A 24,065-nucleotide genomic window follows, 5' to 3' on the forward strand; every position below is an offset into this window, starting at 1 on the left:
GACTAGGATTGTAACTATAGATGGCAGTGTTATGAGTATGTCTGGTGGTGGGAGCAACTGTAATCCCTCACCCCTACTCCATGATTAGGGAATTTAAGGGAGTCAGAGACCGCAGAATTTGCATGAGGCTGATCCAACTCCTACAGCCATATTCCCAGGATGAACATAAACTGTATTTTCTCCAAAGAGAGTGCAAAGGAAAATAACGTAATGTGGATCCTCCCAACCCTAGGAGAAAAGCGTTTACTGAGAAGGAATTGATAAACAGTGAAACCACCATCCAGCAATGATGGAATTCTTAGCCTTGACCCAGTTCCTTTTCTTAAGGCTAAGGTTCCTGTGCTTTTGGAGGAGGGAGGTGGTTGTGAAGAGGAGGATGTGGAAGAGTTGTCAAGGGGTAGCAGTGAAATGACAAGCAATCCTATCCCAGTAAACTTGAAGGTACATGGTGGGCCTCACTCCCAATATTTTTCTGTCTCAGTTTCTTCTGATGGGTCAATTAAGTGGGCTTTCAAATAACCAGAAGATTCCTATAATTGCTTTCACTTCCTTAGAAGTCCTAACCATCCATGAGACCCAAAATCAAATTATGCCCATTGATGTTAAGCCGGTGCAAATAATTGCTACCAGGTGAGATAAACCCACAGGCAGCATTAGGCACCAGAACACCTGAGAGTAGGGCAGCTACTAGCACATGCTTTCTTTGATTGTTAGATTGACTTTTAAATAGTGCAAGCCTGAATATCATATGTCTGCCTATTGAGGACTTGCTTTGTGTGTTATGGCAGGGGCTATAGTATGCTACCAGAGCAGGCCTGCTTAGCAAACAAAAATCTTAGAGATCTTTGTCCTTTACAACACAGAAAGAGCTTGTAGTCCTGTCAGAACTCTCAAGATTTCCATAAACAAGGATGGTGTGGACATGATAGTGAGAAGAAACATCTGTGGATTTACCAACACGGTTCCAAAGTAGAAGACCTAGTCATTGGGTGACCAGCTAGAATACTGTGAGATACAATACACTTCAAAAGACAGGCGTGTCGCTGCCACTTCATAGGAAAACCTGAGAGGTTTTATAATCAACCAGAATTTGAGTAAGCTCCAGTGTTTCACCAGAAGTGAACCAAGAGAAAGTAAGAGCACAGATTAAATAAACTGTAGGGCAGGGCTATAACTGGCCTTGGTTTTTCACTACATTGTGATGGGCACTTGGATATACAAAGAGACTTGATATTTTAGGGGGGCCAGAGAAGATATATACCCCTTCGTTTTTGTTTGCTTTTTAGTGTAGGTGGCTCTAGAATAAACTTTTGATGATAACAGATGCTTGGATAATATTTTCCAGTTCTTGGTGCACCCATTTTTCCTGCTTCCCAGTGTAACCCTTCCTCCTGGAAGCAGGCTCACTAAGCACACATAGCTAGGAAAAAGCAATCCAGTGTGAATCAATATAACAATCGAGGACAGGAATATCAGCCTGCTTAAACAAATGAACTGAAATAAGAACTGTGTTCATATCTGCTTGAAAATAACAAAACTAGAGGAAGATTTGCAAACATCTTGCTAGTTCCTGTATTTTGATTTGCATTGACTCTACTATATGTTTCAATGGCTGCAGTTGGCAGTTTGAAAATAAATACTCAGTGACAATTGACAAAGTCAAAATGTTTTTATTTATGCTGAAGTTTAGCAAGTACATTTTTAACAAAGAAGGTGTACTTTAAGGTTATGTATAATAGAACAGGGAAACCATACATATAAGTTTCTAGTCTCTAACACACTACTGCATTTTTTTTAATTTAAAAGACAAAAAGCCAAGTTGAAATGAGCATAGAAAAGCATCAAATATGGTCAAGTTACTTTAGCCATTAGGATTTAGCTCATATTTTTAAACTGGTCAATCTAATGCAAGGACAAAGTTTACATCATTGCTTTTAAAATGTACACGTGTTTCTTTCTTTTTTAATGTAACATAGATTAAATAGCTCCTTCAGTAAACAAAGCTTTGCTGATAAACAAAATTGAAATAACTCCATGTTGAATAGTTTCAGAGATAAACTGGAATCACAAGCATCTTCATTTATGTAAAGCCAGCGAGGACCTTTCAGGCTGAATAAAACTGTTGTGCCATTTCTAAACAGTAATAGTTACCTCCTTTAAAAAAAAGAAAACAAGTTAGTTCTTATGAAGAATAATTCTGATATGTGCTTAAAAATACTAAAACTTCTATCTTCAGGAACCTAAAATGATCTGATGTAACAGGCTCAATTTTGTGTTGGTAAAATTTAACATTTCTTAACATTTCTATATTTTCATCTGTCAGTTTTCAAAGATCCTTCAAATTTCATGCTATAGCTTCTGTTCTTCTTTCCACAGCACTGGAGACACTGAAGACTGATAAAGACTCTTCATGAACTATATTATAATATCTGTAATAATCTATATTACTTTTTCTTTTTGTATATAATGGTGCATCTGAAATACAATTCCTATAGTTTACCAGAACAGGGGGAAAAGAGTATCTGGTTATGATCTAACATAATGACAGCTTTGTACATTTAGAATTTCCTCTCCCGAGTTGACCCTGAGACTGTGTATACTGCATGAAGGGAGACTAGTTCCGAATTATCATTTTAGCTACAGTGTTTAGCCAAACCGGTATCCCTCTAAATGATAGTAATTAAAAGAGCCCATGCCATCCTAGAGTTAGATAATATTTAATTTGGGTGGGTAAAAGTTATTATTGGAAATTTTTTTTTTTAATTTTATTCTACCTCTTTTTGTCAAACCTTGTTATTTTCCACAGCAATGGCTTACAACTCGAGTCTTTACTTAGATGCATTACAAAGATTGGCTTTTGGTTACAAACGAAGTCGGAAAAGAAATGTGGATGAATCAGTACAAATCCATTACTTGTGCTTGAGAAATACTTAAAGATAATGTTTTTGAGTCAAGTGCTTTATTTTAACACATAATGGAGAGGACATTATCATTGTTGGACTAATATGTCTAATCTAAAATATTAAGTCAATCTGGTCAAAGCTTATTAGGAGGAAAGTATACCCTTTTTAAACCTTGGGTTTAATATCTTTAAAATCTTTATTCTTTCTGTGTATAAGGTATCATGGTGAGTAGCAGAATTTTCTAGATAATACCTCAGAACCAAAAATAAAGATGTAGTAAGGTAACAGACGAATAAAAGATTTGGGGTTTGGGTTAGTCAGACTCATGGAGGGTTGGACTTCATCAGAGGGCAACCAGACATTTTCCCAAGAAGCCCATGGAATTCACTAAGAGTTTTCCAGGGACCAGAAGAAAACAGAGCTTGAATTTTTGGACACTGGTAATTGTTCCAACTCCTTTGTGGAGTCTGAGAATATTTACTCTGATGAATTGACCAAATATTTGCTTAGTCCTCCAGTCTACCTCATCCTTTGTATACACAGCCTAAATGTCAAAGGAAAGCTCTTCGACATAAAATGACAGTCATTTTACCAGGATTGAAATTTATACAATATAGCTAAAGCTTAAATCATGCAACACAAATTGTGAACATTACAAACTGGATAGCAATGGCACACACTACGTCCCCTTAAAAAGGGTACATGAACTGGGCAATGAATAGCTAAAGACAATCACCATCTGTCCTTTAGAAAAATGCAGTTTCTGAAAAATTTCTACTTTTGTTATGTTTATTTCTTGCCTTTATTTAGAGACAGAAATATTTGCCCACATCCTTTATGTGTCTGCTTACAAGGCCTATTAGGAATAGTTCCCACAGCTGCTCAAAAATTGAAAGAAAAACTAGGCTAGCAAGAAAAAAACAATATTAAGTGAATCCACTTTTCTACCGGAATACAATAAATTGAGATTTCATGGTAGTGAAACTTTTTCTCCCAATTTTGAGGACAGTAGCAAAATAGACCCCGTGTGTAGCATGCTGTATAATGTTGACACATATTTGGTTACTGTTTTACATGTGCCAATGCTGAATGATCATAAGGAAGATGCCAGTAAGGAACTGCTAACTGACACCGATCCTTGGAGCAATCTCAAAGTTTGCCACATTTCAATTTCAAAATGCATTTCAGCTATAATATGAGTGATTTATCACTTAGTAGTAGCTGTCAAAGTAATCTCCTAGATAAACCGAAAACATCTGGAACCATAAACAGAGAGGAGTAGTAGCTGAATTTTAATCCAGACCCAGTGTGCTCACTTCATTAGGAACAGGAAACAGCTAATTAGTAATGGAATGTTTCATATTCTTAAAAGGGTTTGTTCTTGAGCTCCAAACAGAGATGATCTGATATGAACTCTGGATGTCAATAAGATTAAAGATTAGGAACAGAAACTAGCAAAGTCTCTCCAAGGGAATGTTATGGAGCTTGGGAACTTAAAAAGAGGGACACACACTGATATTTGGGGAGAGCTGACGGAGTTTATTGCTTTGGGATTTATCAGATAGGTAAAAAGGGGAATTTGATACATACAAATGTGACCATTTTTAAAGTAAAAACAAAGGTCCATGCAGTCCTTCCCTTAGCACAGCACTGCCTGACGTGGGCATAGGCCATGGCACAGAAGGTCAGTGTGGACACTCCATATAGGAGATGAACCTCTCCTAATCAATTGAGTTATCTTTACTGGGCCATAAATAGCTGCTCCAAACTCAAGTAAATGTGAGACTTGCCCTCTGTGGTATATATCCTAAACTTATGAGCCGGAATAGCTAAAATCATGCATCATAAACAAGGCAGATACATGGGAAAAGGCCAGAAAAAAATACACATGAGGAGTCCTCATAGTTCAAACAAGGTAAGTTAAACACATCTACTTATTTTTAAAAAAGACACTAGTTTATTTTGAAGTGACTTAGTTCATTTGCAAATTCTATTTAATGATGAGACTTTCTTGGATGTTATATTTTTAGTCACCCGTCATTGTTATTTATTTCAGGTATTTGATATTAATAAACGTTTTTATTTGACTTGCTTCAATCCTTCTCTGTGACTTATTTCTAATTTGGCATTATTTCACTGAATTGGGCTAAAACAGTACACCTACTCGATATAAGCATACCTTCTACAGCCCATGAAGAATAGCAGAATCCAAATGCTTATGCTTTAGAAAACATTCCTTCAGAACATGGAATTACTGAAATGTCACATTGATATGAATTAATGTAATATTTTTAAGTGTTTAGAGTGGGTGGCCATTCCAGCAGAAATTGCATATACTGCCATGGGGAACCTCTTATTAGAAAATGGATAAAAACTCAGTTGGCCTTTTGCATAAGATGCTCGGTGCTTCTGTCACACCAGAACTTAATGCTAGGGCAGACGTGAAAACAACACAATGGATTAGATTTTGTTTAATGTAAGGAGGGCACTTTAGGAGGGGCATTAAATCTTCTTGATCATTAGAGTACCATATAATACATTGGAATGCTGCTCTATTAGATTTTTAGTAGGCATCAAAATGATGATAACAGGTATCTGCCCCCACCCAATGGCCAGATCTCCTCTAAGTAAACAGTTAAAAACATCTGAGGCCATTTCCTGGGCAATTCAAGCCAAACGACCCATTTGATCCTAATCATTTGAACATATTAGGAATCTGGCTATGTCTAGACCAGAGAGTGAACAATATAAAATATCCATAATCTCACTGACCCATCTGTCTTTCTCTTTTCTTTTGCCTGTAGATTTTTCATCCTGTTTGCTTATTAATAGCTTAATAAAGAGGAAGCAAGATTGGGGATGGGAAGAGAGAAGAAAACAGTAAAGGGGTATTTTTAGCAGCTTGGGTATCTGTTTTTATCATTGCATTCTTTAGGAATCAGGAATGTGCTAGTAGAAAGGGGTTAAAGGACTTGCTCCACCATCAGCAGTTCAAAGGAAAAACTGGGTGCGGTAAAATCTAAAAACTAGAACTCCTTATATTTTCTTAGAGAACACTACAGGCCAAGTGCTTCTTTTAGAAATGAGAGCTCCAAAGCAGTGATAACAAATATCGATCATTTGCACAAATGATTTACCACCTGATCTAATTCCTGTTAAATACCAGGTCAGACAAGAAGTTATTTCACAGTAATTGCAGCTTAAAGTAGGTGTGTCTGCATTTTAATTTGTCTCACACCATTTAGAAATAGCATTTTCTCTGTCTTAAAAATTCTTCCACCTACTTACCCCACTAGGATTCTGTGTGAATTAATGTGATAATGTCTTTGAAGCACTATGAGCTCCTTGAGAGAAAGCAGTTAAAGAAGTGTAAAATGTGTTCAGTCATTATTATGACTATCCCCTAAAAACCTGTGAAGCCCATTCTCTAGGACATTTGTCCTGTGTGTGTAAGGTTCTATTTATCAGTAATGAACAAACAGTAATTAAAGGTTCCATATTTTAAGGATGTGAGTATGAATTCTAAAGAATTTACAACACTACATAAGCAGGTAACTGCTACAGCACCCTATTCGTGCCTATGATCAGTTGGAGTTCCGGCATCAGTGTTCAGGCTGCACAGAAAAAACAATAAGACCTGGTCAAAATTTCATTCGAACAAAGAAAATTCAAAATCTACTCAATGCACTTCACTGAAAACCACAAACTCACTTTATAGTATTTCGCTGTGCTATGTGTTTTCAAGATTTGAATAAATCTCTCTGAAATTAATGTATTATTTTATTAGGTTGATCTATTAATCAAATATTCATTTATATGAGTCTCATTTTATCAAAAATGAAATTATACAAAGGTGAGCAAAAGCGTAGATTTACAGAAGTTTAAAGCTTAATCTTATTCTCTAGGGGTGATATCGACAATATAAATATGGTGTAAATGATATTCCTTAACTCTAAAATATGCTTATGAGCCCTTTGTGCATGTTCTTCTTCTTTACAACCTGCAGCAAAATGCATAACTAGCTTAATAAGCAAGGCATTTAGGAATTGTTTTTTCCTCCGCTGTCTAAAACATGAGTAAAGGCCTATATTGTTTTTTGTGAGTCAAAATCTTTGCTAATGACTGCAATGTTCCCTCAGTATGAGATTTCCTTCCTTGACAGGATGGTTATTTGAAAGTAATTGCTCACTTTTCCTTTTTCAAGAAACTACCAAGAACTGTATCTATAATGTGTTTAGAGGATTATATTTACAATAAAATGCATTTGTGATTTTTCTTACCCAAGGTTCGTGTTTGCTTCCAAATGTCTCCTCACCACTTGTTTACCTCTATAAACAATGGGACTGCAGTACAAACTAATAGAATTCACACAAGTATACTTTAGGCTATCAAACCTTTCTTTCAAGGTAGCTAAGCTATTCTTGAACTATTGGCAATATTTTGTAATGAGTTCTCCAGCTAAGAAGTAAGTTCTATGTTTTCTTTACGTTGGTTAATCAGTGCTGTGCTTCTGATTTACAAATGGGCACTATATTATTTAGGAGCAAGTAAGATCATCTCTTGAAGGTCATGATTTCCTGACCTGAATAAGAGAGAGATAAAATAATGTGCTAGTTAATGCTCCACTTGTTTTCCACTTCAGTCTTAGATTCAATCCTAATTAAATGTAGAATTAATTGTAGAAACTCAACTTTAGTTGTGGAAATATGTTCAGAATATGATATTCTCAAATCAAAGAAGTGACAGTAGTGAGGTTAGTTTGGGGTCCAGTTGGTTATTATTGGAGTAGTATAAATATGAGTTACTAATTTGAAAGTAGGAAAAGCAGACAATTGCAAGCAAGGGGAAGATATAATATAGTGTTTGATTACTTTTTGTCTAGAGAAGAGCACTATTTTGGAGTCATTTTTTCAGAAGGTTCTGTTGCTTATTTTTAGAATATGACATGTTTTTTAAAAACAGAGGTTTCTTGAAAAGAATAACCATTTGGGCTCATTAGCCTTACAAATATCTGACTTACAATTTAATCAAAATGAAGACCAGGATAGGTCAATAGGTCATCTTTTTTTTGTGCAAATGGTATCATAAAGGTGTATCAAACTATCTTACTCACTTGTATCACACCCTGGTTTTGTGAAATAATTATTTAATACATCTCTTTCCCCTTTTTTGAATCTCTAGTTCTTAGAAAACATTCCCTTAAAATGGAAGCATGAATGCCCTTCTGCTCACACATGGGGATAAAATGCAATGATATCGTTAACCATAACTATCTATGGGAGAGCACATTCTTTAGTGGAAGCTTTACACATCACTTACAGGCCAAATAGTTCACTCTTACCGAAATAAATATTAGAAAACACAAAATAAAATTTTTGTGTATTTTATAGGGCACCATGATAATGATACCTTGTATTTGTCATACTTATCAGATAGTATGTATCTAACTTATTGATGAGGAAGAATAGGCAAATATTATGATATCTATTTTACTAAAGTTAAGGCAGAGAGAAGGTAAATGACTTCTCAAGGTTAGTGACTGAGTTAGCAAGTTAGTAACTGAGAAATTCTGACTACTAGATCAGAGCTCCTTCTGCCACTTCATTGTGACTCTCACATACTGGTTATAAAACAGCAATAGAAGCGCACGTGTCCAGTACAGAGATCTCCAACTGTTGAGTCACATTAAGAGCTTTAGAAATACTGAAATTCTATTTTTCATCTTAGAAGAGAGAGGAAGGGAGAGGAGAATAAATGAAAGCTAACGTGTATGGAACACTATGTCAGGAGCCACTCCACACGTATATATGGCATATATGGAATGCCATCTTCCTTCATTATTTTCTTGTTGTGGATAATGCTACAGTGAAAAGTGCGAATTATGTTTCTATGCCATTTCTCTAAATAATCTGAGACCAAGTCCCCTACTTTCCATAAGTATATAAGTTACAAAATGTTTTTTCTTCTTCTTTTTTTTTTTTGAGATGGGGTTTTGCTCTGTTGCCCAGGCTGGAGTGCAGTGGCCGGATCTCAGCTCACTGCAAGCTGCGCCTCCTGGGTTTACGCCATTCTCCTGCCTCAGCCTCCTGAGTAGCTGGGACTACAGGCACCCGCCACCTCGCCCGGCTAGTTTTTTTTGTATTTTTTAGTAGAGACGGGGTTTCACCAGGTTAGCCAGGATGGTCTTGATCTCCTGACCTCATGATCCACCCGTCTCAGCCTCCCAAAGTGCTGGGATTACAGGCTTGAGCCACCGCGCCCGGCTTCTTCTTTTTTTTCCTTTTTTTTTCTGAGACAGAGTCTTGCTCTGTTGCCCAGGCTGGAGTGCAGTGGCAGGATCTCAGCTCACTGCAACCTCCGCCTCCCAGGTTCAAGTGATTCTCCTGCCTCAGCCTCCCAGGTAGCTGGGACTACAGTTGTGTACCATCACACCTGGCCATGTTTTGTATTTTTAGTAGAGATGGGGTTTCTCCATGTTAGCCAGGCTGGTCTCTAACTCTGGACCTCAGGCAATCTGCCTGCCTTGGTCTCCCAAAGTGTTGGAATTACAGACATGAGCCACCACGCCTGGCCAGAAAACGTTTCTTAAGGTTCTAATTGATTTGAGTTTTGTACAGGATGCAGATTGGAAATATTTTAGGTAATATATTTTAAAGTATAGTTAAGTTCTATTTTAAAATGACTTTTAACTACTACTTTTGTCTGCAAAACTTATAGAAGAACACTACAATACTCGATTTTAAACAAATCAAAATATGGAGGAAAGTGAAAAATGAAAGTAATGGATAAACAAATGTTGACTTGTACAATGTTAAAAATGATGACATCCAACATTTCCCATAGAAGGTTGAAATGCGGTTACCAGGAAATTGTAAGATCTGAGGGTTTATTAGTCCTATTGAGGGTTTTTCCTCACACGTTATTAAATGGTTGCTCACAGATGCTGAGATCAACATTACGTTTATTCATCTTTATTATTTTAATGAAAACGAGAGCACTTAGACATTTGTGAAATGTTGCAGGAAGTCAGGGATCCCGAATGGAGGGACCAGCTGGAGCCGCGGCAGAGGAACATAAATTGTGAAGATTTCATGGACATTTACCAGTTCCCAAATAATACTTTCATAATTTCTTATGCCTGTCTTACTTTAATCTCTTAATCCTGTTATCTTCATAAGCTGAGGATGTACATCACCTCAGGACCACTGTGATAATTGTGTTAACTGTATAAATTGATTGCAAAACATGTGTGTTTGAAAAATATGAAATCAGTGTACCTTGGAAAAGAACAGAATAACAGCAGTTTTCGGGGAACAAGGGAAGACAAACATAAGGTCTGACTGCCTGCAGGGTCGGGCAAAATAAAGCCATATTTTTCTTCTTGCAGAGAGCCTATAAATAGTTTGCAAGTTCGGAAGATATCGCTACATTCTTTTCCTAGCAAGGAATATTAACAACTAATACCCTGGGGAAGGAATGCATTCCTGTGGGGAGGTCTATAAATGGCTGCTCTGGGAGTGTCTGTCTTATGCAGTTGAGATAAGGACTGAAATATGCCCTGGTCTCCTGCAGTACCCTCAGGCTTACTAGGGTGGGGAAAACCCCACCCTGGTAAATTTGAGGTCAGACTGGTTCTCTGCTCTTGAGCCCTGTTTTCTGTTGTTTAAGGTGTTTATCAAGACAATACATGCACTGCTGAACATAGACCCTTATCAGTAATTCTGCTTTTGCCCTTTGCCTTGTGATCTTTGGTTTTGCCCTTTGTCTAGTGATCTTTGTTGGACCCTTATCAGGAGTTTCTGATTTTACCCTTGTCCTGTTTCCTCAGAAGCATGTGATCTTTGTTCTCCTTTTTGCCCTTTGAAGCATGTGATCTTGTGACCTACTCCCTGTTATTGCACTTCCTCCCCTTTTGAAATCCTTAATAATAGATCTTTCTGGCTTTAAGGCTCAGGTGGGCATCATGGTCCTACCGATATGTGATGTCACCACTGGTGACCCAGCTATAAAATTCCTCTTTGTACTCTTTCTCCTTATTTCTCAGCTGGCCGACACTTATGGAAAATAGAAAGAACCAACTTTGAAATATTGGGGGCAGGTTCCCCCGATAGTGAAAAAACAGGAAGATAGGAAAGAAATGTTTGTAAAATAACGATGCTTTCTTGAAAGCTAATAAAGTAATTGTTGGAAATGTTGCTCCAAAAATCATTTGCATTACTGACAAAAAAGTAGATTCCAGCTGAAGTATGTGGATCATTACCATTGTTAATTTTCAAATATTAAAAAAGTAAAATGTAAACTTGAAAGGGTCAAGAGGTTAGGGGCCTTAAAGGAGTTGTGTATAAAATCCAAAAGAATGTTTTTCTTTAAATTCATTTTAATTCCCAAAAGGTAATGTTACATGTCTATTATAAACGAAAAGTAAGTTCCCTAGAGTAAATAAATGAAACTTTATGCTAATGCTGCTTACAGAATTCCAATCTAAAATTAGTTAAGTGGTTGAGAGTGGTGGCTCATGTCTGTAATCTCAGCATTTTGAGAGGCCAAGGTGGGTGGATCACCTGAGGTCAGGAGCCTGAGACCAGCCTGAGCAACATGGTGAAAATTCAAAGTTAGCCAAGTGTGGTGGCCCACGCCTGTAATCTCAGCTACTTGGGAGGCTGAGGCAGTAGAATCGCTTGAACTTGAGAGGCAGAGGTTGCAGTGAGCCAAGATCATGCCACTGCACTCCAGCCTGGGTAACAAGTACGAAACTCCATCTCAACAAATATAAAATAAAATAAAATAAAATAAAATAAAAATGTAAAATTAGACAGCGAGGCTCTGTTGAAACCTAGTTCTGACACAGTGAAGTGAGTGTAGTCAAGAATAAAAAAGGTTATTTCTGTTACTATTTCAGCTGCTCCCACAGTTTTAAATAGAAAAGAGAGTTGTATGGTATTTGTCTAAATTTTATAAAGATTACCCCAATCTTTACAAACTTTTAAAAGCAGAGGTGATTATTAAATTACACCTAGTTTTAGATGATTTTAATTAATGAACTATGAAGCAGAGAAGCCTCTGCCCTTTCCCTGAACCCCATGCAGTGTTTTGCATTGGATAATACTATAGTCTTGTTATGTATCCTAACTAGCTAACTAACTATGTGAGATTTTTACAAGAACAGATTGATAGTAATGTACAGTGAGATAAATGAATGAGAGTTAAGACTGTGTTTTAGTTCCCACTGTCAATGGCAAGCAAATTAACTTAGGTTATTTTCATACTTACAAAACAGAGGTTAATCATGTCTTTGCAAACTACCTCCCAGAAATAATCCTCCTAGAGGATATGATGTAAAGGATGACACAAAGTACACCATGCTATATACATAATAGGTCCTGCCTTTCTTTTTTCACTATTCCAATTTTAGGCTATGAATTCCTCATTCTCAGAATGATAAGTGTCTTGGAACAGAAACTCCACAGATTCATGTGGTAGCAATATCATAATTTTAATTTTTAAAGTACTTTGAAAATAATGGCATATGATTACAGTCTTCTATGAAAATCTGTTTATTTTATTTATTAAAACACAAATGTGGAAGTAAAAAAGTGAAACTTGACTTAATCCTTTAATCAGGAAAATGTTTTTCCTTTTGCATGTCCTTCAGGTATACCTGGGTTGGGGTTGGCGTATGGTGAATCCCAAGCTTAAAAAATTGTATTGTATATGTAAAGAGGATGGGGCACAAAGTAACTGGTCAAAGAGTTATCAGAGTTAAGTTAAACAGCCCTTCCTAGATTATAGTAAAAAACACCTGTTAATTAGTGAATTACTCCTGTAGACTCAACATGCTGAATAGCAGAACAACTTATCATGGCTTGGAAGTCTCACTATTTGCTATAACTGATAAAAATAGATATATCCACATATATTTCATATTATGAATATATATTAAATGTTCTAGGCCATAAGCTATGCATATTAAATTATGCCCTAAACTATAATTTTTAATATAATAGATGTTAAAATGATATTTTCTGCTTTTGCAGTCAAATGACACTTTTTTTGCTTTTAATTCTTCAGTGGCACCTTCACCAGGTACTGCATAGATGAGATCATGACTTTTGTATCTTTGAATGGCCAGTCTGTACTCTTTATAAGATCCCTTTTTATCTGAGCAAAAATGGTTCAGAAAAAAAAAAGGTCTAGTAGTTTTCCTTTTACATCAAATTTTGGTTTCCTTTCACATGTAGATTTGACTTAATATCTACTTCTAGTGTGTCAGTAGCAAAAGGAATAAAAAATTTATTTAGGATGCTACTACATTTATGGAAAAAATATCAGAGAAAAATATATTCCAGTGCTAAATTATCTTGTGTCTTTGTCAAACATGTATACATAAAAGAAAATGTAAAAATTATTCACAGAGATTGATATTCCATGGGCAAAACACAGGTAAACATTTTGTGGTTTATTTTTTTTTCCTCAAGCAAATGCAGTGGCAGATACAGGGTCAGTATGTCACTGCGCCCTTGTACTTTATGATGTTATCTCCCCTGAATTTTATTATTTTATTTTATTACTATAAAGTCAGTTCATGGTGACAGTTGTCTATTTTCTAAAATGTAGGAGCATCATATTCTGTTTTTGTTTTACCTATTGTTATTAAGATGTTAACTTCAATTTTTTTAAATTTAGGAAACATGCACTGTCAACTATACCACTAACCACTAACAATGAAATATAGTCATACAAAAGTTAACTACGGTATAAACATGCAAAAGGAGAAGTCTCCCTGAGATCATAAAATGATGTTATTTTCTGTTCAGCAGTTCATGTTACTGCTGTTCATGCTAATTAATTAAAGGAGCTGTTGCAGTAATGTGCAAACAGGGAATCTGAGAAACTGAGAGGGCTTTTAGGTCTCCAAGTGAAGTTAAGTCAATCTGGGCGCAGGCAATCAAATGTAATGAAATCACTTGTCAGTGCTAAGCTTGCAAAAACTGTGAAGTTTGACTGGGGAGTAAAAGGATTATAATTAGATTTCCAATAGGATAATAACTAAATGGCAGAACGCAGTAAAAAGAAATATTACTTTGTTAGCTAATGGTACTGCTGTTCAGTTTTAGTTTTTATCAGCACACTTGTAGTTGTGCTAATTTAATTTGCTTTTATCAGCAAAAATGCACTATGCAAATGGCACTTGAATGTCATTTGCAAAAAAATCATTGATCTGAAGGTGCACTTAATGACACCCGGTATGTTTATTTTATGTGAAACAGGGATTGGTTGATAAGATGGTTGATGTGCTATCTTGCAGACCCTCAACTGAGTTATAGGAATTTGGATGGAATGACATTAGCACAAGTGCTCCACCAAATACTTCATCTCTAGAGATAGCAGACATAGCCACTGGAGTAATGTATACACATTGTGTGATCACCAGAAAATATTCTGCAGGAGTTGCTATGGTAGACTCCCAAAATATAAAAGATACAGATATCCTTTCATGGAAACTTGGTCTATGCATATTATCTTCTCTGTCAAACAACATTCGAAGCATAAAAGACATGAAATAACTAAGCTGAAGAGATGTATTATATACATATAATGTATTACATATGATACATTATATATAATACATAATATATATACACTATATATAGTATATATATAAAATCTTATATATGTAAGATTTCTGGTACATGTGCAGTTTGTTCGCACTAAAACTCATGTGGAAATTACCACAAAACTGGATATGACATTTTTGCTTCCGGGGTGGTCATGTAACGTTTTTCTAAGTGCCTTTTAAATTCTTAAGAAGATGTCACAGTGGAATCAATTGAATTTCAAAGGGAGAGTACTAGGTGAATGACAGATGTCTATCTAGCAGAGCTATTGACAATAGGAAGAGAAAGAACTTTCCTGATGCTGGAATTTTTCCTGTGATGGAGATGAATTTTGGAAATGGTATTGTATTGGCATACATGAACTGACCCTCACAAACAATGATAGGAAATGATCTTTCAAGTTAAAAAATAGGTTTCAAGGGAGATGGAAAAGATTGAAACAATATCAAAATAAGTCACAAAAAAGAACTGTGACTCACAAAACCAAAACTAATAGGAAGAAGAGAAAAATAATGGCTAAGCTTGCTTTTCACATTTTCTGAGCATTATACATTTTCTAAATTTCATAGATACATTCAAAAGTAATGTTTTTATTACTTTTTATTATTTTACAAATAATAGGCAAAATGTTTGGGATTTTTAGGTGATTATTTGACCTGATTGATTTGGTAAACTCTATTTAAAATTATTTCTGATAATATTTTTAGGCACCTATTTTCCTGGCTAAAAGAATAAAATTTGCTATTTTTTTAAATTAAATTGTGATTCTACTGTCATATTAACATAAGACATTAACTCTAATTTTTCACAAAGGGATGATAGGGGTTTTATCATTTACAGTGCTTAAATGTTGTGCTAAGAGAAGAGATAATGTGTATTTTTCCATTTGTATCACTTTTATATATAATCTTATTTAATATAATGTAAAAGACAGACATCCAATAAAGAATTATTAACCTACCATATTTTACCATATATAGACAATATTAAACATAAATACTAGACAATGTAATTTTTAATTTGGAAAAAACCACAAATCAGCTTCTTTGCTTTAAAATAAATTCCATCTCAATCCTTTTAAGATGAATCTAATTATCTCATATTTAGCAAGTAAAAACTTGTAGAACTTATTAAAAGTATGCACAGTGAAAACAAGTATTAAATGTGTCTTTCCCTAAGTACAAGTAAATATGCAAAAGCGATTCTTGGTAGATTTCATAAAAAAATTTGGAAACGAAGAGTGGATCCACCTTTTGCTTATATCTCCTAATTGCCCACGAATAAAATATCAGTATTTGCTACATGGAAATGAAATAATTTTAGGAAAGTTCAAAAGCTTGTATTTCTCTCAGAGTTAAGAAAGATGTTACTACTATGAACTAAAAGTATCATATAAATTAAATGAACAGCAATAAATCAGAGGTACAGGTTAAAAGATAATAAAGATAAAACTCACTAGTGGTGTATTCGGATTACCCTCTCCAGTTTCAAAGCTGACCTTAAACCCACTCAAAGCAGGGCACAATCAAGTTCAACGTTCCTTAAAGACTATATCTATATTTGCGTGTCACTGATTCAGAAGGGATCAACTGCTTCAGGCTATTCATCTCTACCATGGAGCTGGTATGTGATGGCAACCTCAAAAACCCGGCCCACAACTAGTGGGGCACTTCTTAATGAATTTTGCTGTGATGAATTGGTTAGACAATTGAATTCCATTTGAATTGGTTTTGCTCATGTAGACACAGCCTTTAAGCTGAGGGAATAAGCAGGCAAGCAAAAAAGGGATAAGAAACAGCAAAAGCTTCATTGAATGAGGTAAGCATGCATGCTTTTACACCTAACATAGTTAGTGCATTAGTTAGGTCTACCCAGCTGCAACAGAGCCATGCATCACTAGAGCATCCATGAGAGCTAACGTTTCTGGTTTTATAAAGATGACTCGTAAAACTACATGTAAAACAACTTATGAAGCTACCACATAAAATGGTGACCCTCAGATGAACCAAAATGGATATTTTGGTCACATCCAGTTCTGTTGCCTTTATGTAGATCCACTCATCACACAGTAGAAAGGCACTGATTAATTCCAGCAAGCAACATATTCATAGTTGTCTTCAATTTTCAAAGTTAGGAAATAGTTTTCTCATTAAAATGTTCTTTATTTTTTATTAGAGTGAGGCATTTTATCACAATAAATGTGAAAATAAATGTAATCTGCATGCAAAGTTCTAGAAGTGCATTGGAATCAACCAGGAACATTTTCAGTGGTCACATTTAACTCATATTTTTATGTGCTTTTGCACTCCAGTGAGACTCTATATTGATTTGTGTCATGTTTTCTTACTACTAAATATTGTCAAATATTTTTAAAGATGTAAGCATTTGTGATAATCATGGAAATCACGAATTATAAGTGATGTCCTGATTTTCATACTTAAGTGGTCTCTAAGATTAACATCAAAATTTAAAGGATGAAAAAAGTGTTGTCTGGAACACCTTTAAATTTTTGATAAGTTATACTTATTGTACCTGTGGCTTTTACAAAGGATAAAGTGGTGAAATTACAAAAATACCTCATGGTATTGTACACTTTGAAAAGGTAAATTACATTCACATTTATGCATTTTTAGAATACGCCTGACATACAAATGTGTATTCTTTTTACAGCTAAACGTATTTGCTCACATTGTATATGTAAAATTATTAGTCCCTATGTAACCATAGTTACTGGGTTTTCAAAGCCATGTTAAGTATTTTTTTCCTCAAAAAAACTGCAAATTGCTTCCTGTGTCATAAAGTAAGAAGGGTTAAAACTTATTTATTTTATTTATAAGAAGAGTATCATCATAGGAGCTCATCCCCACCTCATCCCCAGGGGTCACATAATAAGCAGTCATAGAAACAAGTTTGCAGTTGACTGTACCTTGCATAGCAGCACTGTCATGAGGAGTCCCATTGTTTTCTATTTCAATATCTGGAATTCCAGTATCTGAAATAAGTGACATGCAAGATTAAGGTACAATTAGGTGGTTCTTGATTTCATTTAAAGGGAAAACTCTGGTAAGCCAGTACTTTGGTCCTATAGATAACATAAGACCTTGGGTGGCATTTTCGTTTTTTGTATGTCTGTTTTTAACGGTAAGAGGGAGGATTATAAACTGCAGCTGAATTTTACAATTGAGCATATATTTCTAGGTATATTGTAAATACCTCTATTTTTTTCATTCTCTAAAAATAAATCTTAGGAAAATAGTCTGTCCATTAAAACCGCCTAAGACTGTCAGGTTAACTCGCCCCCATCCTCATGCTATATTTTCCCTTTGTAAGATGTGATTCATGATATTATTTATGATATACACACACACACACACACACACATATGTGGAGATATATATATATATATGTGTGTGTAATATATATATATATATATATATCTCCACATATGTGTGTGTGTGTGTGTGTATATATATATAGTAAGTACAAGTGAATACCAAAATATTCATTACGGTTTGTGGTCTTCATGTATTACTGGCTCTAGAGGCAAATGTTTTATGATTGTGCTGCTCAGGTAAAAGCTAGTAATTTTGATGTAAAAAGGTTCTGTTTGTGTGTGTACATATTTATTTGAACATTTACTTGAAATTGGGTCTGAGTGAGATGAAACAATGTTATGAGGCCTCAGAATTAAAAACAGAATCAAAAAAGTTTGGAATTAAGATCTTTCATAATTCAAGCATCTCCATTTACAGGATCTGCAGGGATTTACTCAGAACATGTTATTTCAGCCCAGTACTCCTTAGGCATGGCAACACTGATGGAATCTGCATTAAAGGAACAAGCATTGCCTAGCTAATCAAAATACAGTTCACCAAACATCAGCATATTCTAACATCAGTAGACCTAATGCACCTACATTTTAGGTGCAGGGTGGTTATCAGTGTTATTGCTTCTACTGCAGAAGTCAGTAGGATTTCCTATTATTCCAAGGCTATTTGTATCTCCTGAACAGTGGTTATTTTGACTGGGTTTAATTCATGCTCTAAAATACTTGGTCTCAAATTGATTTTTTAATCATTCCTGGACAAAATATATCCATTTCCCTCTCTCCCTTCCTTTCTTCCTGCTTTCCTCTCTTTTTTTTCCTTCTTCTATTTTTCTTAAATCAGTTTTGCTTTGTTTACCTTGAGAGTGAAAGTCCAAATCAGACATTACCTTTTAACATCCTCAGGCCACTGTCACTAGTGGTGGCTTGCTTAAGTGCCTGCTCCACTTGCTCTCGGCGCTTTGATTCAAATTCCAAGGCTTCCTGCAATTTTCTCTTGGTTTTTTTCTCCTTTTTCAGGCGCTTTTGCATGGTAGCTGAAATGTAAAAACATAGCTTGCAAAGACTTGAGCAATGAAATAGGGATGCCAGTTTTGATGAATTATAAGCCACAGATATAGATACACAGAGATATAGAAATGTTTCACTTGACATATGGTTAGCGTTCTTCTGGTACTAATTCTCATTAGGGTCATCTAAAGAATGCTTTATATACTGCATTTCAATCACACAACTGACTTCTTTCTATTTTCACATTTCCAGAGTGTATGTTCTGTAATACACATGCATTTGTATGATGGTGGCAGTGGTGGTGGAGAATTGTCTTCTACTTTGACTCTCTATATGCATTCAATGATTCATTAAACATTTTATAATTCTCTCAAGAAAAATATTCTTTTTATTAATCAGGTTACTGATTACTATTCATATTTCAAAATGCAAAAAAATCCTGAAAATATCTATTAGCTTGCAAAATATAGTCCTTGAAATTGAAAATGGTAAATGTCCATTCCTCTGAAATTTTACCAGTTGTAAAGGCAAATATCTGCCTGTTTAATGTATATATCATCAATCTCTCTCTCTCTGCCTCTCTCTCGCTCTTTCTCTGTATGTGTATATACAGTCATAGGCTGCATAATGAGATTTCAGTCAATGATGGACCACATATACAATGGTGGTTCCATCAGATTATAATGAAGCTAGAAATCCCTATCACCTAGTGACATTGTAGTCATCCTAATGTACTAGTGCAATGCATTACTAGTGGGTATGTGGTGATGATGGTGCAAATAAATCTATTGTACTGCCAGTCATAAAAATAAGAAACTTTCAAGTAAGAAAAACACTTTTATCTCAGTTTTACAGATGAAGAACCTGAGTCCTTGACAGGTCAAGAAATTTACCCAAGAAAACATAGTTACTAGTTTTCAAAGCCTGAAGACCAAAGATCACATAGGTAGTTGTTTCAAAGCCTAAAGACCATATAATTGGCCAGGGGACCAAGGTAGGTGACCTCCAAGGTTTCATGTAGCTATATTATTCTATGGATTTAAGTGTTTAATCTGCAAAGAATATTATTATATAAGTGTTTTTAATCCAAGTAACACACTATGACTAGTAACCAAAAGAGAATTAGGTAGAAATTGTTTCTGAGTGTGGAACATTGCTTTCTTCGATTAGAAAAAAAAAGTTTTGCAAATTATTTTAATACACACATGGTTTTATATATAGTTATATTTTTATGTATGTAGTTACATATATTCTTCATACATATATATCTATATATATACACACACACATACATATCACACACACACAGACGGACATAGTATGTTTACTATATCTTTGGAGAGATGTTACTTTATGATAATAATATCAATTTCCCCTCTGTCTTTCCCATCACGTGACTTTAGGTAAAGAGTATATTCTTTGTCATTAAAAGTGGGGTATACCGGGTGTGGGATCTTTAACAAAGTAAAAGAAATTTTAATGATTATCTAGAACAACTATTGTAGTAGGTGAGGATACTGGGATTCAGAGAGATGAAGTATATATAATTTCTATAAATCAACGAAGATGACAAAGCAGTTTCCTATAATTACGGTAGTCATTATATACAAAATGCTAAAAAAAGTGCTTAGCTACGTATGAGACACTTGATAAACATTAACCCTAGTAATATTAGTAGTCATGATAATGGCAGTAGTAGTAATAATGAAAGCAATAGTATTAGTGGTATTATTATTATTATATTGTGATAAATGCTAAATTTATTAAATACAAATACTTCACAGAAAATTTGATAACAGATACAATATTATACCTACCATGTCTAAGAACTTTTTAAAAAACAATAGATATGAATTATAAATACAGACCTGATGAGTCTATAAAAAGTCAGTGAACAGAAATCAAAATAAATAGATCCCTAAAAGTTAGAAGCCAATTTTACCATATGTAGTGGATTTTCATAAGCCAATTTAAGAGTCTTATTATATTTAAAATACAATTTTTTGGATGTTTGGTATTAAGGAACTCTCTACTAAAGAAATGTGAGTTATGATTGTTAATCATATTGTATTTTGTATACCAAATATCAGAAAAATATCAATTTCTCCAAACTTTAAAAAGATGGTTTAGTCTTTGATTTGTAGTATTTCATGAATTTGACAAGATAAGCAAAATGGGCTTAATTCTTTTTAAGTGCAAAGACTAAATTTCCATTTTGAATGAAATCAATGATTCCTAGGCCCTAAAGGAAAATATATAGTATGTTTTCTATTTTATAAAATAAATTTCAGAGTATAATATGCTACTTTCAATTAGTATAAAGTTAGGAGATTTCATGCAACTGTAGTCATCTTTCTTTGTTCAGGCAGTTATATTTGGATTATGGATTTTCACACCTTTTCTTTGCCTGTCTTTTCCACTCTCTTTGCTAATTTTAGGCTTTGTGACCCCCTACACAGAAGAGTAAACAGGGAAGGGAAAGAAGTTGAAATTCATAAATGTCATGTTTATGGCTGTTTAGTATTTTATGATAAATACGGGGAAGATGTGGAAATCATTGACTAAAGTGAAGTTTTTAATTCTCTGTGGTTTTGATATGAACTATTCTCGTTTATTCATTAATCAAGTGGCTACTCACAGTTGGAAAGTTAATCCTATTTGTGAACAATTCTAAATATCTCCATTCCTTCCCTTTTGTCTCCATCCCTATTTCCGCGACTCTAATTCAGTCCTCCTCACCACTGCCTGGATGACAGCAATCTCCTTTTGCACAGTTTTCTTTTTCTCTAGTTTTATATGCACTCCCCCAATCTATTCCCAACATGGTGGTGATTGATCCAATTGAAATCAAATCAGATCATTCCACTGCGTATCTTTTAATATTTCACATCACCTACAGGATAAAGTCCAAGCTTTCACATGATTAAAATTGTCCTTCATAATGCAGCTTCTACTCCCAACTTTCTCCATCATCTCCCACTATTCACTTCAAAAACCTCAACGACATTATAATAAATTGTATTTAGTTATCCATGTATGAAGTTTCTTGTCCCCAAGCCTTTGCTAACTGATACCTCTGTCTAGATTGTCCAAATCACTTAGGTTTTCATTTTTTTTTTTTCCTCCTGATCTTTCAAGATTCAGATTCAGGTGTCAGCATCAGGAAGTGTTCCTTAACCACCGTCAACAAACTAAGCTAACTACTCACTCTCTGTATAATCATATTGACTGGACATGGCTGCTTTTGCCACTTTGTGTTAAAAGTAAATGATTGCACTAGCTCTCTAAAACATAAATCCTTCCAAAACAGAGACTGTTTTTTATTCGTGTTATAATCCCATAATCTAACACTGTGCCTGGCAAAGGGTATGCATTTCATATATAAGGAATTGTTAGATTATTTATATTCAGGTGAACTTTATGAAATTGTGAGATAACAATAAATATTCACGTTTCCAAAACTGCAGCTGGCCCAAAGTGCAGACATAATTCATTTTCTTTTAGTATAAAGAGCGATGTTTTAGTATAAAGAGCGATGTTTTGGTTTATACACAGTACTTAATTCTTAGCTTATCATTTTATCTCAGACAATATTTCTATTAGTATTGAAAATACCTCCAACATAATATTCACTCTGTAATTGAACTTGTAAAACTTACTTCTGCTTTGAAGCTCAATTGCAAGTTGTCTTTCAAGGTTTTCTCTAATTTCTCTCTCTCTATAAAGCTCCAGTCGTAGTTCCTTCTTTTCTTGTTGAATCTGCTTCTCCTGGATGCGAGCATTATCCAAAGCCACTTTCAGTAGGCCCTGTCAAGGTACAGGAAATGACATGCAGTTCATCTTATCTGTTTTAATTTATCAAATATAAAATAATATATGTAGGTGCTAATGTCTTGTATTACATTTATTTTGTTTATAGAAATATTGTTGACCTGAATGTTGGTCAACAGAGTCTCCACGGAGGACAGACTATCAGCAAAAATGAATGGTCCAGGGAATCCAGCGGGCAATGCCTGCCCAGGAGTCAGCTGTATCTTGTCCAAGGGTGACTTCATTATTGGAATTTGTACTGGTACCTCTTCTGCAAAAACAAAATTAATATCAGAAGGTTCACAGATTAAGAGCTCAAAAGTCACACTATGCCACCTCTACCAAGCATCTATAAAGATTTTGTTTCTAAAACTAAATGACTGACACTCTCATAATTAGAAGTCGTATTTATTCTCCAGCTGCCTCTAATTTCAAAAAAATAAATATTTCAGTAAAGAACTTGTGAAACTGGAACAATGCTTATGGCTAAAGAGGTATAAAATCTGCAGAAAAAAAATTTAAGATACATACAATTGACATATGCGTTTATGAATATCTATAAGTTAAATACTCAGATCACTTCCTGGAAAAACATAAGCAACATTTTATTTTTTCTTCTCTAAATCTATTAATCTATCAATCAATTTATTTATCTTGATTATCTTAACAGCTTTATTGAAGCATAATTTACATAAAATAAAATTCACCTATTTTAAGTATACACTTCATTTTTAGTAAATTTCTAGAGTTGTCTAATCATTACCACAAATCTATTTTAGAACATCTTAATTTCCTCTATAAAGACTCCTCATGTCCATTTACAATTAATCTTCTTTCCCACCTCAGCCCCTAGAAACCATTAATCTGCTTTATCTCCAAAGGTTTGCCTTTTCTGAATGTTTCATGTAAATAGAATCCTACAATACATGGTTTTTTGTGTCTGACTTCTTTCTCTTAGCATGTTTTTTAAGCTTATCCACGTTGTGGCAGGTATCGGTGGTTTATTTTTATTGCTGAATAGTACTTCACTTCATGAATGTGCTAGCTTGCGTTTAAACATTTTCCAGTTGATGACTATTTGGATTGCTTCCAGTGTTACTTTTTTTTAATATATACTTTAAGTTCTAGGGTACACGTGCATAACATGCAGGTTTGTTACATATGTATACATGTGCCATGTTGGTGTGCTGCACCCATTAACTCATCATTTACATTAGGTATGTCTCCTAATGCTATCCCTTTCCCCACAATAGGCCCCGATGTGTGATGTTCCCCTTCCTGTGTCCAAGTGATCTCATTGTTCGGTTCCCACCTATGAGTGAGAACATGTGGTGTTTGGTTTTCTGTTCTTGAGATAGTTTGCTGAGAATGATGGTTTCCAGCTGCATCCATGTCCCTACA

At 34.8% G+C, this 24,065-nt stretch overlaps 1 protein-coding gene across 2 annotated transcripts; it reads right to left on the minus strand.

Moving 5' to 3' along the window:
• Positions 1 to 1,654: 1,654 nt before the first annotated feature.
• LOC105518916 (dachshund homolog 2) lies at positions 1,655 to 22,930 on the minus strand. 2 transcript variants are annotated; one of them, XM_011952078.1, is made up of 6 exons: positions 22,787 to 22,930; positions 22,514 to 22,661; positions 18,734 to 18,880; positions 17,445 to 17,510; positions 6,471 to 6,517; positions 1,655 to 2,154 (listed from the first exon to the last, which is right to left on the minus strand). In XM_011952078.1, the coding sequence occupies exons 1-5, from the start codon at positions 22,907 to 22,909 to the stop codon at positions 6,513 to 6,515; spliced, it is 489 nt and encodes a 162-aa protein (XP_011807468.1). In that variant the 5' UTR covers positions 22,910 to 22,930; the 3' UTR covers positions 1,655 to 2,154; positions 6,471 to 6,512. The 2 variants fall into 2 exon arrangements, with proteins under 2 accessions (XP_011807468.1, XP_011807467.1); XM_011952077.1 differs by having other exon boundaries at positions 1,655 to 6,517; positions 22,757 to 22,930.
• Positions 22,931 to 24,065: the final 1,135 nt, after the last annotated feature.

The sequence above is a fragment of the Colobus angolensis genome, unplaced genomic scaffold (genome assembly GCF_000951035.1).
Source record: "Colobus angolensis palliatus isolate OR3802 unplaced genomic scaffold, Cang.pa_1.0 Scaffold331, whole genome shotgun sequence".
Classification (NCBI taxonomy): Eukaryota; Metazoa; Chordata; class Mammalia; order Primates; family Cercopithecidae; genus Colobus; species Colobus angolensis.

Coding starts and splice junctions, on each gene's coding strand:
- LOC105518916 (XM_011952077.1), bottom strand. CDS start 22,909: ATGAAGTCACCCTTGGACAAGATACAGCTGACTCCTGGGCAGGCATTG. Junction 22,662..22,756: donor TTTCTATAAACAAAATAAAT/GTAATACAAGAC, acceptor GTACCTTGACAG/GGCCTACTGAAAGTGGCTTT. Junction 17,511..18,733: donor TGGCCTGAGGATGTTAAAAG/GTAATGTCTGAT, acceptor CACTTATTTCAG/ATACTGGAATTCCAGATATT.